Source organism: Vigna umbellata, chromosome 2 (assembly GCF_029865625.1).
Source record: "Vigna umbellata cultivar VRB3 chromosome 2, Vumbellata_1.0, whole genome shotgun sequence".
Taxonomy (NCBI): Eukaryota; Viridiplantae; Streptophyta; class Magnoliopsida; order Fabales; family Fabaceae; genus Vigna; species Vigna umbellata.
In genome coordinates, this window is record NC_142166.1 from 39,708,050 (window position 1) to 39,725,484 (window position 17,435).

Here is a 17,435-nt window from a genome sequence, read left to right on the forward strand (position 1 = left end):
ATTGACAAAGGGGTAGGATGAATTACGAGGATAAAAGATTTTTGGAGATCATTGACCAACTTCTTCGACGACTTCCTGCTAAGAAAATCAATGTCCTTGAGTCGATGCATCCTCGGACGAATGTGTTTAGTATGCTTCTTTTTTTGCAAGCTAGGACTGATCTTTATCTTATCTAAATACTTCTTGGTATTTGTAGGGATCATGGTGTACATGAAGGCTAGATTGGGTAAGAAAACATGCTTAAGGAGTTAAGGCATAAGTTCCTTGTTGAAAGTAAAAAAGGGTAACGATAACATGCCTTTTGTTACTATCGATATATTAGTGGAAAATACCAAGTGCATCAATCACATTTAGCAAGTATTGAATATCCTTCTCTCCACAAAGACTTATGCAAGACATGACAATTCTTTAAATCATCAACAAACAACCATGCATTAAGTTTAAAAGTCTTAAGGTTACTAATGAATCATGTTTTGTTCTTAGATACAAGCTTCATTAGGTATTTAATTTAAGTTATAGGTTCAAAAGACATTTTCCACACCTCAAGAACCAACAATAAAGTTATGGGTGGCCAACCAAAGCATAAAGATAAAATACTAACATAGAAATGGAAAATCATATTTATTAAAATCACAAAATATACAATAAATTTGTTTATTACATCTAATCTCAACAAATGGGTCTATATCTTCAAAGTGAAAAACCTAACGTTTACAAATAAAAGAGATAAGGAAGAAATTGGAACCAAAGAGAATAGAAAATCCTTTTTTTCCAATGTATTAAGCATATGCTTCAAGCTTCATTTGTGCTCCTTGATCAGATGTAACTCATCATTAATCAAGGAGAACATGCACATCTTTCATTGTAGCTCATATTCCTCTTCAATCTCAAACAGGGAAAACCTCCCTAGACAAAGGAGAAGACCCAATGAGGAGTGAGAGAACTTTCTAATACTCCTAACAACCTCCAAGAAGTTATTTCAAGCACCCAAATTATTTATTTATCGTGCAAAATAAGGAATCCCTATTTTTGACATGTCAACACTACTACCGCCCAATGTCATATGAGTATCGTCTAACACAACCAAATAAAACACAAAACAATAGCCTTTGTTGAACCACCGCCATGCATCATGTATCCGCTGCTCGACGCCAGGCTCTCCTGCATAACTAGTTGCTTACTAATTTTGCAACACTGGGCTTAATTCCATCAAAACCCAACGTAGGTATTTTCTCCAAAATCATATTTTCTTGTATAAAACATGTTTCCTCTAGTCTTAGCTTGTTTTCTTCCACCATATATATTTTCTGTTCACTTATTTAACACACTCAAAATATATATTAAAAGTAAAATAAGCATAAAACAACTAAAACATAAAATAATAAAAAAGCACATTAACTTAAGGATTAAACAAGATAAAAGTTAAGGAGAGATAACTTTATTTACTAAATCCAACACATAAAATTCAACGTTATCACAAGACCAATCCCACAGTTGCCACTCATAAACCTACAATAGATCAAAAAACAAAGAAGAAGAAGAGGTCATCAACTAAGGAAGCGCACGACAAGAACTCTGACTTGCCAATGAAGAGATGGGGTAGCCTTATCAGCACCCAACTTAGCCTTTAAAACAGCATATGTTCTCCTTGATTAATGATAAGTCACACCTGATCAAGGAGAGCACTTCTTAGGCCTTGATAGATGCATTTTTCGAGCTTCATAGTTGTAGTTTGATTTATGATCATCATCTTAGAAATTTTCCTAAAAGAAGTGATCGACGGGGAGAAGAGAAGATATCGAACAAATGGTTAAACTAAGAAGGCATTAATAAATACTATAAGGGTAATGGCGGTGCATACAAAGACACATCAACACCCAAGTTAGGTATGTGCGTAAACAATAATAAATGTTAGAATGAATACATAATAATTACCTCGTGAACAATGACATTTATAGTAGTTTCATGAACTTTTACCTAGTTGAGCCTAGGCCACCTATTACATTTCTCAAGTTGTTAAGGGTTTTGATAATTCATATTATGTCTTAATCTCCTCGTTAGTCTTGCTTGATCCTCGTTTATACATTATGGCCGAGATGTTCCTTGTCATACGAGTTCGTATTGGGTTGCCAAGCCGTTATTGTCGAAATGTCTTTGTTGACATGATGTTGTTATAGGTTGACAAGATCATCTTAATCATATATGACACTACACACTTGAGAATGTAAATTGTCATCAATAACAAAAAGTAGCTAATGATGTTAGAGTTTTCATTTCCTTCCTACAATTATCTTCCTCTCATTGCCAATTAAGGGTTCTAAAATCTCTAATTAAGGATGAAGATGGAGTAGCAGGGCATGCACGATGGTATGCGAGGGTTTTTCATTTAAAATTTGTGCACGCTCTGAAGCATGAATACAATTTTTCTCAATAATCTAATAACAAAAAAAACATATTTAATCTTATAAAATATGTATTGAAAACATATTTACATAAATATATTATTGTAAATATAAAGTAAGTTATTATATTAAGTAGATTTTTTAAAAATATTGCTTGTAAAATTAAAAACACATTAAAACTTATAAATTTTAAACACAATGTTAAAAAAATATTTTAATAGTAATATAGATAAATAGTATAGACGTTACTGATAATATTATACTAAACTTTCATATTTAACTATTATAAATAATATTATACAATTAGAATATTCACTAGTACAAAAACCGCGTACAACGTCAAATATTTTGAACTTAAATGACGAATTCGCGAATGACATCATATCATATCAGAAGACGTTAGATTTACGTCAAATTTAAAAAATTTGACGTTAAATTAACGTCGAATTTTGTTAATATATGACGTCGAATTTCGTCAATATTCGACGTTAATAATTTTTTTTTGTTTTTTTAATTAATTGTGATTCTTTTTTACAACTCTACGAGACCTGAAAAGCAAAAAAATAATAAATTTCAGTTTTTGGCATTTTATAAAACATGAACTATGAACGTGTAGTGTAATGTAGTATCAATAGCAAAAAATAATAACCAACAACAAACAAGTTCAATCAAACAACAACAACAAACAAGTTCAACTAAACAACAGCAACAACAAACAAGTTCAACAAAAAATACAACAAATAAATTATTCAAAACGAAAACGAAAACTAACTTTCAAAAAGTGGGTTCGTCGGAATAAAGTTTCGTCACAGTGAGAGAGAAAGCAAAATGCACCTATGAAAAATAAGAGCACGAAAATAATCGGTTAAAACAAACAAAAATCATACATAAAGTAATTAATTAACATCCATTTGTATTAAATGAAAGAAAGATTACATGTGATGCTCGTCAAACTTCGGTTCGAGAAAAACTTGAGAAGATAAGAGAGTATCATGCGCTAAGATAAAGTGAATGAATTTTCAATCTCCCGCTATTGAATTCACTAATCTTTTGACGTCAAATTTAAAAGTCATTCGACCTTTTATAATTGCATTTATTTACAAAAATGTCACCGCTCATTTTTAACCTTGATTATTCTGTGGTTTGGACGTTGAGCACGTGACGTTATACGTTGTGTTTTTGTATTAGTTATTATTGGAATTAACTTTCAACATAATTATAATATAACTATTTTATTTAATATATATATATATATATATATATATATATATATATATATTAATGATTCATTTATAAAGAATTAAGTGCACTTATTTTTCAATTAACTTAAAATAAGGATAAAAGAGTAAAATCAACATTAATTTTAATCGTAATAAATTTCGAACTTAATTAAAGTGTGGACTTAACTCATGTTATCAATAAAGTTATATAAATAAATATGAATACATATGAAATTTAAAATATGATGTTAATATTAATCTTGGACCCTAAAACTTGTATGATTAAGAAATAATTTTTTTATATGTAATTAGATGAAAAAGATAGAGCATGTAATAAGTACATAAAGTTTGACAAGCTTATCCGATAACCACAAAAAAATAGAAAACTCTTGATAAAATCAAAATAATTTAGGAAAGAACCATATAAGAAAATTTTTCTCACATTAATTAATTAAATGATAGCTAAACATTTTGTCTATTCCATTCATTTCCAAATTATTTATACTCTTTTTATAAATAAATAAATAAGTTTTTGAATATTTTATCCAAAGTTTAACAATTAGAACTATATTATCATTCTAAAGCAATCAAAACATGAGTAACACCTCCTTCATATGAGTCTCTACATGTTTAGTCTCATCATGTAAGTGTGTGTCTTCATTATATTAGTCATCATATCTTTCAAAGTTTATTAGACCAACTTAGCTTTGCTCTAGTCATGTGTCATTTAAGTCTTGTATTGGGGTATTGAATATGTCGTTCTAAACCTTATATTGAGTCTTAGATACCTTGTCATTAGTATTAACTTTATGGTTGTTAAGAGCTTCAACTTGAAAAATGACATTCATATCTTTATCTCTTTTTTTAGAAGGTTTTTTCCTCAAATTCAATAAATCATCACCTATATCAAAAGAAGAAAAACCAATCATGTTAAAAATGGGAGACTAGGTAGCCATATATGTATCAATTGTGTAAATGGTTTGTGTGTGTCATTTAATCATTAGAATGTTATCATATACCAAAAGTTTTAATTATTACTGTACATTTAAAAATACATTGACAAATAGTAATCTAAGTTATTAACATTTCTCCATGTTTGATAAGCTATCAAGAATCACAAAACATACTATAATTAATTAATAGTTTCATATATAATATTCAATCATCATGGTATAACAAGTTTCAGAGTCTACAATGAACTATTACAATAATAGGTGGAAATAGGAAATTATATAAGTTATACAAGGCTTTGAGCAGAATTAATTTGACAACAGCAGCCATTAATCTACATTATATATATATATATATATATATATATATATATATATATATATATATATATATATATATATATATATATATATATTGGAAATCCCTTTATAATTATGATATATTGTCAAATCCACTGTCCATGCATGTTTCCCACGCTTTCTAATGCCAAATGTTGCTGCTGTAATACACATACAGAACAATTAAAATAAATGTTAGTTTCATTCATGAACTTTTCTGCCAGGATTAGGCTATAAATTTTCTTCATGAGAGATTATATTAGCTAATATCTATTAAGATATGAGAAAAACAGTATAGAAAATGTGATAAAAGATTGAAATAAAATATCAATCAGTCTTGATTCTGATCTGGTGATGAAGTCTCATATGTATTCATGAGTAATATAGCAATCAACAAGTACCACATATCATAAACAAGCTTATATTAAAGCGATTTTTTAAGGTAACATATACACTTTTTATTCATTTTAATTTTATGATATCTTAGCTATTTTTTTTAAAAAAATCTGTATTTTATAAATTTCAACTGATTTGATTGCTTCTAAGTTTATAAGACATAAGTTTGTGTTATTATATTTTTTTATATGAAAACTATAAAATTCAATTTGTTCTTTAACTACAAATGACAGCAAAATGCACACCTAACAAATTAAAATAAAATATAATAAAAAAAGAAGCTAATATGTATCAATTTTTTTCCTGTTGATCTGTGTTCACAAAAAGTTCACAATGTTTAAGATCCTTTTCAGTAACCATCATCTGGATTTGGATACAATAGTATTCGTGAATATATATATATATATATATATATATATATATATATATATATATATATATATATATATATATATATATATATATAGTAGGTTAAATTTTGCACCTTAAACTAGCTAAAAATGCGGCGATCCCACAAATGAAAAACACTACTTTAGCAAAAGTAAATTGATTCAAATTTAAAAGATTTATTGGCAAAAATAATTTTTAAAAGAATATAAGTCAAATACAATTTAATTTTTTTTTTTATATCTCTCCTTACACTCATTCTCTTTTTGTTTTTCTATAAATATCGTATATCTCTCATCTTATTCTTTAACTTTTATTTAGTTTCCTCTCTCATCCCTTCTATGTATATGAGATTTTTTTTTTCACAACGACAAATAACTTTGAATTCAAATCATGCAAATTATTATTCATAATCCTTCAGAAAAACAATATATATATATATATATATATATATATATATATATATATATATATATATATATATATATATATCACTTACCAGAAGGAAATTGAGTTCCTTATTTTGCTCCTCCAAAATCTTGCCCTGACCAATATCAAATGTATTAAACAACAGTCAGGAGTATCCTTTTGTATCATATATATATATATATATATATATATATATATATATATATATATAAAGTACTTTTATTCTAAAAAATAGCATTATTATGATTATGATAACAGATATGTTAATAGAATCAAGTGAGAATAATTAATTATGATTTCAACTTATGATGTAAAGACTAATTAAGTTTTCATCGTATAGAATGTGAGAAAAACCTACATACATTTCTCTTGAACATCCTGTGCACTTCCACCTGTGGCACAAAGAAGACAAGGTTTGAGGAAACTTGTTTTCTGTGTTTGATAACCAATAATGAATCTGTGATAAGTGTAATCATTAAAATATCATTGCCTTTTTCTCACGGACACCATTGAGGCCATTTTCAAGGGCATCCTCTAGAGCCATCAGTTCCTTGTAATTCAGTGACGTAATGTCTTCCCCTTTCAAGTGCCTGAATATAAATATATATAAATATATATAGATACACTTGATCTGAAATAATTAAGAGACGACGTTGGATATATATAATCAAGGTGCAATAGTTAATGTTTACATTTATACCTGAGCTCAATTTGCATGCTGTCATTCTCTTTTTTGAGTCTATCAATTTCATTGCTGAGGTTCTGCAGTGAGTTCAACAACAATATTATGTAAAATCCGAACATACATATATTATGTCCCTAGTCTCACCCCAGAAAGAAAGACAAAAATGGAACTGAAAGGAAAATTTATCAAATAAATGAACATTATTTGCAGTAGATCTGGGTCTAGCTAGTGGCTGGTTTGAATGTCAGTGAAGAAACGTGTAGTCAAGAGAGAGATCCATCGACCGAGTACTCCCTAGCTAGGAAGAGACATTTGTCACATCTTTGTTCCTAACCCCTACAAACAACTCTTGTATACCATTCAGCTTTTGAAACTTTTGCAAAGAAAAGGAATTAGGGGAGTTCATAATATTGTTTTATAGTCAGATCTGTTCATATAGACACATACCTATTCTCACTACTCTTGCCTACGTGTTCCAAATCTAGATCTAACCACAGAATCACCGGTTCCTGGAACTGAACATATTCTAAGAAAAACAACTACATATATATGCATGTTTTCCTTTGAGGCAAATCAAACAAAAAGTACTAGTTTGTTCTTCGTGTTTTATTTTTCAAAGAAAAAAAAACCTAGCTACCTCATGCTTGGCGTCCCAGAGGGTCTTCCCAGAGGCTCTTTGGTATCTGTCTAGGATGTCAATCAGCCTTAACCAATGAAAAGATCCAAGTTAAACCAGAAAGAAAAATAGATGAGAGTTTTGCACTGTTCTTGATGAAACAAAATGAAAACCAGGAATCTAGAAAAGCAAAAGTTTAGCCAAAAGGAAGATGAAGAAGTGAAAGAAGTCCTTATATAATTACGTGGTGGAGGGGCTGATGTATTCGTGCATCTTTCCAGAGGCACCAAAGATGATAAGGGAAACTTGAGCATCGCATAGAACACTAATTTCCTTTGCCTTCTTAAGGATCCCATTCTTCCTCTTTGAATATGTAACTTGCCTGTTGCTCGAGTTCTCAATCCTTTTGATCTCAATCTTTCCCCTCCCCATCTCTCACAAACTCACAACCTTTCTCTTCTTACCTTCTCCTTTATTTTCTATGTATTCCTTTTGTTTCTTATAACTTCAGTGAATGAAGAAGTGGGGAGATAAAGAGGGTATATAACAAGCACCAAGAAAAGTAATACCGGAACATTCCATTATGGGTTTGTGGATGAACAACTTTCTGAGTGGCACAGAAAGGAAGTGTTTGTTTAAGGGTTTGTGACAAAGCCAATTCAACTGCATGCCTTTATTTCACGTTTATTAATCTGGCTTTGTGTAATTCTTCAGTTTTGAACTTGTGATCCATTTTCTTAACCCTTGGTTATTCCTTTGCAGTTGTTTTGGGATCACTTTCCAAGATTACGTACGTGGATTTTTATATATTTACTTTAAAACAAGGTTTGAGACTGTATATATAATTGGTGTTAATTAATTAAGTTGTATTGATGAGTGTGACACATTAACTTTAAATTTCTAGGGTTTGAATGACAGGTAGTGGTAACTAGTTGTGGGGTGCTCAACCATCAAATCGAAAGGAAAGGATTATTATTCCCATTTGTGTGCTAGGAATAAAAGCTTTTTAAAGTAATGTGTAAAAGGGTATAGGAGAAAACAATGAAAATGTTGCAACCACAATGGAAAGGAGAAGGCTCAAGCTTATCCATCAAATTAATGGAAGACCAAAGATATGATGAATTGGAGTTTGGGCGAGCATGCACTAGTAAATGGTGACTCCCTAACCGGAACCTCTGATTTGAAAGGTGTGGTTGGTAGAAACTGCAAAACCCTCAAATCACTAGCTAGATATGCTTGACATGACAAACTCAAGAGGAAGAAGTTATATATATACATGTTACCACAGGTATATATCTTGCATGCTTCCTGGTACAAGGAAATGTCCTCAATTTTCAGAAATTTAACTGCATCTTTTAATATACATGCAAGTTTGTTAAAAGTAAATAATATATGTATGGATAGAAGTTCCAAAATATACATAATTGGAAAGATTAAGAAGTAAAATTTAAGTTTAATCAACTTTATAAAATTAATTTATAAAATTAAATTATAAGATAAGTTTGTATTTATTAAATTAATTTTATATCTAATTGATGTAATATTTTCAACATTCTCTGTAATGTTCAAGAATTTTATGGCTGCAACGTCACAGTTTTTATTAAGTTCGATTATTTTAAAGTTGCAACTATCATTTTCTTTTTTTGCAAGGTATATATTCTATAAATATAACAATTATTTTCATTCCAAAATACATTAAAACCATTTCTCTCATCCTCTTATTTTATCATTCTCTTTTTTCTCTTTCCTTATGAGAAAATCTTGGTTTATTTTATACTCTTTTTAGATATCATTATTAGTTTTGAAATCCTCAGAAATTTCTGGAAAGTTTCTGTTATATCCTGAGGGACTTGGACAATACACAGTAGATAAATTTATAAGGACAGTGAAACTACATATATCAGGAAATACTGGTTTGTCATCTTTTATACAATAAACTTTAATTCTAGATGCTGTAATTTTAAATACTCTTTTTTTAAGTCTATGTTTAGAAAGTGACATTTGATGAATAAGGGACATATATATATATGTTAGTAATGGATCTTCTTAAAATTTGTTAGGTTAAACAATGTGACAGAAACAACACTACGGGAAAGCTGCAACAGAAGGGAAAGAAAACTACTGAACTGATAAGAATTAGAGTAAATGCAAATTTGTTTGATCACATTGAGAAGTTAAAAATACTATGCAGAAGTGTTTCATTAATTTGGTGAAACGCGTGGAACATTTTAGAGCATATATGCGTATTCGACCCACCTTCTTTAATTGGAGTTAATAACTGGGTCTCGTGCTTTTATATATCTTTCTCGATTTAAACAGTAAAACATTCAGTTGAAGCAATGCTCAGTAATCTCAAGATAACATTTTCAAGTTCTGTTTTTTATTATAATATTAAAACAGTACTTTCGACTGTTGTATATAGAATATCGACATAACATGTACTTCTTTCTCATTTTGTGTCCCTAACATAAATAACACAACTCAAAATCTTGCAAAGGACTCCAATTTCTCCAACATACCCGCAAGCACTCATGGAAGAAATTAATTAGGGTTACTCATAAAAGAAACAATAATTGCAAAATGCATTCTAACTAAATTCAACTTTTCATGAATATATATTTTTTGCCAACTTGAAAGTTAAAACCAGATAAGTTACTCTCTTTTTTTACATTTTAAATAATCTTAAACCTAAACCAGTTCTTATTTATAAGGAACGAACAAAAAAAAGTCATTTGTAAAAAGATGTATTCTTATTAAAAACTTGCTCCATTAAATTATTTATTTTAGTAAGATTTTTAAGAAGTATGTTTATGAGGATCTAATTTTGTTATTTTACAGAATATTCTTTTTGCACTGTATATCAATCAAAAGATATATATGTTTCACTTAGAATATTTATTGTTGTTTATAAAATTAAGAATAATCTCATAACTGTGGCTTAATGTAATGATGATTTTGAAATAAATTATAATTTATGCTATCATCAATTAAAAATAACTAAATATTTTTTCTTAATGATGTCAAAATGGGTTATCTGTGAGCCAACCCGGTTCACTACGGATTTGAGTCGGGTTAGGTTTGAAAAAAATGTAATTTTTTATGCGGGTTAGTTTTTAACCCGGCTCACTTAGAACCTAGGGCTCACCCAGATTGAACCCGTGGTGAGCCGGGTTGGTTCACCAACCCACCTAATTATTTAATTTAATTATTTTTTATTTTTTTATTTCAATATTATTATTTAGCATTTTTTTATTATATTGTAGATGGGATAAAAAGCAAATGTTTCAAGAAAGAAAAATATTATAGATTTATCTATTCAACACTCTAATATTATAGATGGACAAGTGATACAAAAATTATCAATATTAAAAACTTATTTGTTCATCTTTTGTGCTTATTTTTTATATTACGCTTAGATTGTATGATATATTTTTTTTTATTTTGAATTGTTTTTGGAGTTTAACATTAGTGTGAAATTTATTTATATTTGAATTACAAAAATTTATAATTTTTTTATTTTAAAAAAAGTCTATAATTAAGTGAGTCAGTAAACTCACCTGTTTAACCCACCAATCCATGGTGCGTCGGGCCGGGTTCGATTTTTTTCACCTCGCTAATAAGTGAGTCGGGTTGGGTTGGCTCACTAAGTGACCAACCGTGCTGGGTCGGGCCGAGTCGAGCCGCATTACCCATAGATATCAACTATTAAGTTTTCAGACCCATCTAAGGTTTAATTATTTTCTTTAGTTTCATCTTTTATTTAGTCTATTTTAATTTGATCCTACTGTTAATACAATATTGAACCGAGCGCCTACTTTTTTATAAAATACAATAGTTATTTTTAATTAGTGGTAAAATTGAGGAAATGAATATTGATAATTTTAATTTATGTAGAATACAATTTATAATTAACCACGTGAATCTTAATGTAACAAGAGGTTATATTATTATATTTTAAAAATCAAATAACTTAATTAAAACTTGTAAGGATTAAATTGGGGGATTCGATTATATATTTTATTTATAGAAAAACTCATTTAAATAAAATAAGTGAATAATATAATGGAAAGATAATTAATTCTTTCAAAAAATATTCAAATATTGATAGTTATATTTTGGGAACTAGTTCTTTAGGAGTATAAATATAAAAAAAGTAATATTAACTTTTCAAAAATTAAAATTGACTTATGTATCGGTATAAAAAGTATATATACGTGTTTCTAAATTTTTATTTTAAATCCGTATACATTAATTTTAACTTGTGGAAAGATATTTTTTTTATAAATTGTTATTAAAAATTCATCAAGGTAGACTTCCATTAACATTATGTATTATTAAATGAAATTTATTAAAAATCACAAATTTCGGAGAACCTCATTTTTAAACCCAAAAATCTTATAATATGTTAATTTTCATAATATATCAAACTTATAAAATTATTGAAAGATGAGTTTGTACTTTGTTTAAAAAAATCTAAGTAAATAATTGATTATGTTATACTGTATGTACATAACTATATATAATAAAGCCAACAACAAATATATTATAACATGTAATAGGTCGAACTAAAACTTCATATTTTAAAATGTTATTGAATACGGTGATTTGTAGATTGAGAAAATGTTATTGAATATCAGTATTATCTAACAGGTCAGTGCAGGAGACTTGGATTGTTGTGGTGCAGTGAGCAGAGCAGCCATGAAAAAGAGATTTTGATGAGATGTTAGAAAAAACAGCTAGATTTCACCTAATGCCAATCTATATATGTACTTGATTTAGCAGAGATAACTCTTTTTTTCTCCAATTCTTCAACTTCAATTAACCATTCGAAGTAAATTTCAGAAAGGTGTTTTTGTTAGGGAAGCAACTAAGGTTTTGATTTAACAGCATCTGATCTATATATGCAGGCTAGGAGGCCAGGCATTGTACTCAAAGTTAGTTTACTACTACAGTGTGATCTCCACAATCTGACCTTGGGATAAAGGAAATGTTCCCTGCTTCATTTTTTGCGTGCTACAATTTCAACATCTCACACCTCCACTTCATCTTTTCTACATCTGTTCATTTATGATAGGCCTGGAATGGTAAGAGCTGGAAACATAGGCACACCCTAAAAGGGAATTCAAGAACAGAGATTCTAGTTATACCCAAATAAACATTGCACTGTTACAACCTTTGGAGCTATATATTTTTGTTTTGTTTTTCTTTTCCAATGAGATTTGTCAGAAGCTATTGACACGTACTTCATAGAAATTTAGCCATTTTGTTTTTGTATTATTTGTAATACGAACCAAGGTGTTTGATATTGGGAATTTGAATATGAGAAATTGTTTTGATTTTAGTTGAATCCGCACCCGAAAGAGTGCTTATTGCGTGCTCTTTACTCTACACTTGTTCTACACTTGCGATATGTTCACTTGAATAAATTTGGAGGAGAGTGATTGAGGGGATTTGAAGGTAAATTTTGTTATTGTTTATTGTGGATTTGGAGGTAAGTGATAATGGATTTGGAAATAAAGTTTGTGAAAATTAGTGTAGGATTTTATTGACGTGACAGATTAAAAAAATTTACTTGCAAATTCAGTCTTATTTATCTCCAAATTCACTCAAATAAACAACAAAAAAAATTTACCTTCAAATCTCCTCAATAACTCTCCCCCAAATCCATTCAAGTGAACAAATCCTTAATTGCATTACTCAAATAAATTACTTTTTACAGAGGATATTTCATGTAATCAACTTTAAGCTATCTCGTCTTGTAATTTTATAACAAACGTTTCTATAAACTATCTCGTCTTATAATTTTAGCAAAAAATACATTCTAACTCGTCTTAAATTTAGTTGTATTTCAACCTTGGATATACATTTCTAAAAAACCATTTGCTCCAGTGTGTAAATCCAAGGTGAGACAACGTTCGTAGAAAGAGATATTTCTAGAAGGAATGAAGTTTGAGGATTGATTATGATAAAGGTAGAGTTCATTGAAAAGTAATTAAAGCTTAAGAGAATAAGAGTCCATTTGTTTCATCTTTCTTTTCAACAATAGTCTTTTGTTTAAGTTAATTGCTTTTAGAAAACTAGTGGGTTTGATTAAGTTCTCTAAAAGTCAATGTTTAAAAACAGACAGTAATATTAACTAACTTTCAAAGTATTTTTTCATTCCTTAATCAATAGCATATATACACACACACACATGCGTCTGTGAAGAGATATTCTATTCTTAATGCAGCGGGTTTGATCAGAATTTGGTGCACAACCCCAGATCTACATATCCCACCCAGATTCCAGACTATATTCAGCTGTAGATCATAACAGCATATTGGAAAATCATTCTCATATATTACTGAATTCCAACAGCCGCATCTTCATCAAGTTACAACAAAAAAAGCATTTGATCAAGCAACTGGCACACAATTTCAGAAATGAAAGGTTGAGTGTAATTGCCCTTCAACGCGTTCCCAAGTTCGACCTCCCTACCATACCGTGTCTATCCATGAGGCCCTCTTGGAATACCTTCTTATCACTCAAAACCAGTTGGAAATGCTGAAGTCTCTTAGCTTTTTAAGATGTCTCTCCATTTCTGCCCTGCTAGTCTCCCACTCTTGCTTTTCTATGACTGTCGTTGGATCCTCTTTTTCACTCTGCAGAGAAGATGACATATCAGAGGTATAATGTAAAGATAAATGACAAATAACAAATGGTTCAGGGAAGAAATAGTCACCGCATGTATTATCTTGAACGAGCTCCCACGATCAGATATAACAAGTAAGTCGGTCCTTCTATCTCTTGTTCTCCCTCCTGGAGCTGTTACCTACAAAAAGGCCAACTTATTATTAGTGTAAATATTAACATTATGGACAACTAAAAAATGAGTCACAATTATCCACATTTATAACACCTGTCTCACAAACATAGGCCTGGATGGGGTGTCAGTGGGAAGAGAGAAGAAAAAAAAAACAGCCCCAAGTTTGTGAGAAAACTCTCCTTTAAGCACTTTAAGCGACAAGTGAAAGAGCCATGCAAGGCAAAGAAATTCAATCAGGGTAACGAGGTTTTAAGCAATTAGAATTCAGCAGTTTTGGTTGGATTCGTAAGTTTTCTTAAGGCAGTAAAATGTGAAATATGGTCAGCCAGAAACTATCAAAACAATCATCATAAACTTTATTATAGCAAGAATTCTAAATTACATAAAATAAAATAATGTAAGCCAATAAAATTGGAAAAGCCATCTGAAGTTGTCATGCTTATATGCAGTATAATTAATCATATAGCAATCGATATACCCCACTCAAAGCTGTGTAGAAGCACAATGTCAATCTCAGTTCTCGACTAACAACTAGAAATTTGCAGAGGTGGAAAAAGCATTTTGGCCCACATCAGTAGTTTGGGACCTAAGATCTAAGATGGGCTTTGATATCATCTTAAGACTTAGACTAGAATTCAGCTCAATCAGACAAATTCTGCTTATAAAGGGAGAACTGCTCAGACTCTATAAGGATTGCATTGGTAATATCTATAATTGACATGAAATTTGAACACATCTATGCATATGGAAAATAACAGTACAACTTAGAAGTTGGCATGAATCCAAAATTAAACCAGAGCTCTATCATGCGATGGTATTTCTCAGGATTATAACTAAGACCCTAGAGCTATATGCAAGAACATTACGTTTGAGAAAAGGTTCCAGGAATACAGTGTCTAGCACTAAGAAATAAATTGTTTAACAGTAAAACAATAAAGGTAATTTAAATTCAAGGCTGAGAAAAATAACTATGGAAGACTAGTTCTGCCATAGCCAGCAGAAAATATTCCACAAACAACCATGCTGAGAATAAAAAAGAATTACCAAAACTTTAGCTCTGGTAATTGACTTGGTTTTGGAATCAATAACATATATCTCTTCAAAATCCAGCACAAACTCAGGATCACCCAACCTCCGATTTTTGTAGTGTTTTGTCAAGTATACCTGTGACAGGAAATAATTTCACTGAGGGAGACATTTTAGCCAAAAACCAGAGTGACATTTTAGTTAGTAACTATATTAATTTATTTTTTCTAATGCTTGGACTTGTTGATATAAATTTAGAATCAATTTTCTTAGACTATGATACCTGTAAAGAAAGACGTAAGAAACAACTACCATCTTCAAGGAGAGGGGAAAAAAATCCTAACACAATGAAAACCAGATCAGAGTTTCCAAAGATTCTAGCAGGCGGATATTTATGCATAAAAGTAGGAATGAATTTTTCACATAGGCATAAAGATGAATAGAACAAGATTTACCATCCTCATTAGTTCATATCCTGGTCAACCATCTAATATTCCTAAAGAAAGGATGTAACACACACAGATAGACATATATATATAAACAATTAATCAGTCAGAGTGGTCCTGGGCCCAAAGGAAGATACTTCACTCACCCTAGATCACCTACAAGTGGGATGGAACCCTCTTCCTGAGACAACTAAAGTAAAGCTCATTGCCCCACTGGATTCTATGAGAGGATTATTCAGTAATATCTCACAACTCTTGAGACAAACTCTAGAGAGTGCAATCCTTCAAACAGTTACATTTACTCTTCTTATAATTAGTATATCCATTAAAACACAGAATTGTAAGAAGTACAGTAACTGCAATTGACGTATTACTTGCAGCCTCGAATAGAACATGTTGGTCATACCTTCAGGATCTCCCTCTCAGTTTTATATAAAGGATCTCGAGGCGCATCAATAGGTGGCTCTGTCACATTGTAGCTTCCATAATCACTCTGTGCACATCTAATGTACTACACATTTGACCAAAACGACAGCATCCATTAAACACATATTAAATATTATATATGAAAAATGAATTACTCTAAAAATCATATCTAGCTCAACATTTTACAGATAGAGGGGGAGAAAAATAATTAAATGAAGCGAAACTTACCTTCTGGGGCATTGGAGCGAGAACCCTGGGAATTGAATAAACATCTGTATCTGGAGGAGTGACGTACATCTACGAACAGAGATTCAATTCAAGTACTCGACGATAAAAAAAAGCTGAAAGCAACGAGAACGAAAAGGCAGAGGTGTAACTGGAAGCGTAGTAGGGTTACGAACCTCTCTGAAATCGTAGACGTCGTTGTCGGGGTCGGGGGGCTTGCGGATGAAAAAGTCGCAATCGACGAGGCTGATCTTGTGGAATTCCTCCTCGTTGATTTTGTAGTCGACGACGGTTTCAGAGTTCCAGCCCTGAGTGGAGACGAAGCTGCCACTCTCGACGATGGTGATGTCCTCGTCGGCAGCGGCGGCGAGAGGGAGGAGGGGATCGTACTCGATGTCGAAGTCCTTCTTGTTGTCGAGCTCCTCCATTTCATCCTCCTCCATCTCGTAATGGTCGGGGCCGGCAGAGTCACCGTCATCGTCCTCGGCGCGAGTCAGGAAAGGGTTGTGTGTAGACCTGGAAGGCGTGCGAAGGAGAGAAGAGGAGTGGGAAATAGAGAGCGGTTTGAGTTTGAAGGGAAGGAAAGAGCAATGTGAATGGGGATTGAGAGAGAGTGGCGGCGAAGCGAAAAAGAAGGTGGAGGTAGTGGAAGAAGTAGTCATGGTGGTGGTGGTGGTGGTGGTGGTGGTGGGTTTTGTATAGAGGGTTTAAGGGGGAAAAGAGAAGAGTAGAGAACACAGTGAGTTAGTGTAACTCATGGTGGATAAGATTTGGGGAACGCTGCGTTTTAAGTATCTAAATCTAAAAACTCCTGAAAATCATACTCGTATGATTAAAATACAAATAGGGTAAATGTTAAAAATGGAAAAAATAGATAGTGTTAAATTACACAATAAAATAGGATAGTGTTAAATTCATATCTACTGAGCAGAACAATATCCAACTAAAATTCAAATAGGAAAAAATAAATCCAAATACGTAGTGTTAAATTAAACAATAAAATACTAATATAGCATGAAAAAAAAAGCATCTCTAACGTTTTATTTCATTTGTAGTAATTGGTTTTTTCAATTTTTCATTCTT

At 30.9% G+C, this 17,435-nt stretch overlaps 2 protein-coding genes across 3 annotated transcripts; both read right to left on the minus strand.

The window, feature by feature from the left end:
* Nucleotides 1-4,811: 4,811 nt before the first annotated feature.
* On the minus strand, nt 4,812-7,961 carry LOC124823590 (agamous-like MADS-box protein MADS9). 2 transcript variants are annotated; one of them, XM_047295828.2, is made up of 7 exons: nt 7,669-7,961; nt 7,446-7,512; nt 6,824-6,885; nt 6,614-6,713; nt 6,482-6,515; nt 6,194-6,238; nt 4,812-5,072 (listed from the first exon to the last, which is right to left on the minus strand). In XM_047295828.2, exons 1-6 carry the CDS (start codon nt 7,854-7,856, stop codon nt 6,213-6,215), a joined length of 477 nt encoding a protein of 158 aa, XP_047151784.2. In that variant the 5' UTR covers nt 7,857-7,961; the 3' UTR covers nt 4,812-5,072; nt 6,194-6,212. The 2 variants fall into 2 exon arrangements, with proteins under 2 accessions (XP_047151784.2, XP_087964101.1); XM_088107975.1 differs by having other exon boundaries at nt 4,822-5,072; nt 6,486-6,515; nt 7,669-7,956.
* Nucleotides 7,962-13,556: 5,595 nt separating this feature from the next.
* Nucleotides 13,557-17,099, minus strand: PTAC6 (plastid transcriptionally active 6). The gene is made up of 6 exons (XM_047295829.2): nt 16,529-17,099; nt 16,356-16,424; nt 16,108-16,212; nt 15,274-15,393; nt 14,146-14,235; nt 13,557-14,065 (listed from the first exon to the last, which is right to left on the minus strand). Exons 1-6 carry the CDS (start codon nt 17,012-17,014, stop codon nt 13,949-13,951), a joined length of 987 nt encoding a protein of 328 aa, XP_047151785.1. The 5' UTR covers nt 17,015-17,099; the 3' UTR covers nt 13,557-13,948.
* Nucleotides 17,100-17,435: the final 336 nt, after the last annotated feature.

Bases quoted from the DNA above. Each gene is read 5' to 3' on its own strand.
- LOC124823590 (XM_088107975.1), bottom strand. From the start codon at position 7,856: ATGGGGAGGGGAAAGATTGAGATCAAAAGGATTGAGAACTCGAGCAAC. The intron at 7,513-7,668 runs GTAATTATATAA...TCATTGGTTAAG, and splicing joins TACATCAGCCCCTCCACCAC to GCTGATTGACATCCTAGACA. The intron at 6,516-6,613 runs GCAATGATATTT...TTTGTGCCACAG, and splicing joins ATGGTGTCCGTGAGAAAAAG to GTGGAAGTGCACAGGATGTT.
- PTAC6 (XM_047295829.2), bottom strand. From the start codon at position 17,014: ATGACTACTTCTTCCACTACCTCCACCTTCTTTTTCGCTTCGCCGCCA. The intron at 15,394-16,107 runs GTATGACCAACA...TTCCTGTCACAG, and splicing joins CTGAGAGGGAGATCCTGAAG to GTATACTTGACAAAACACTA. The intron at 14,236-15,273 runs GTAATTCTTTTT...GCCTTTTTGTAG, and splicing joins TTACCAGAGCTAAAGTTTTG to GTAACAGCTCCAGGAGGGAG.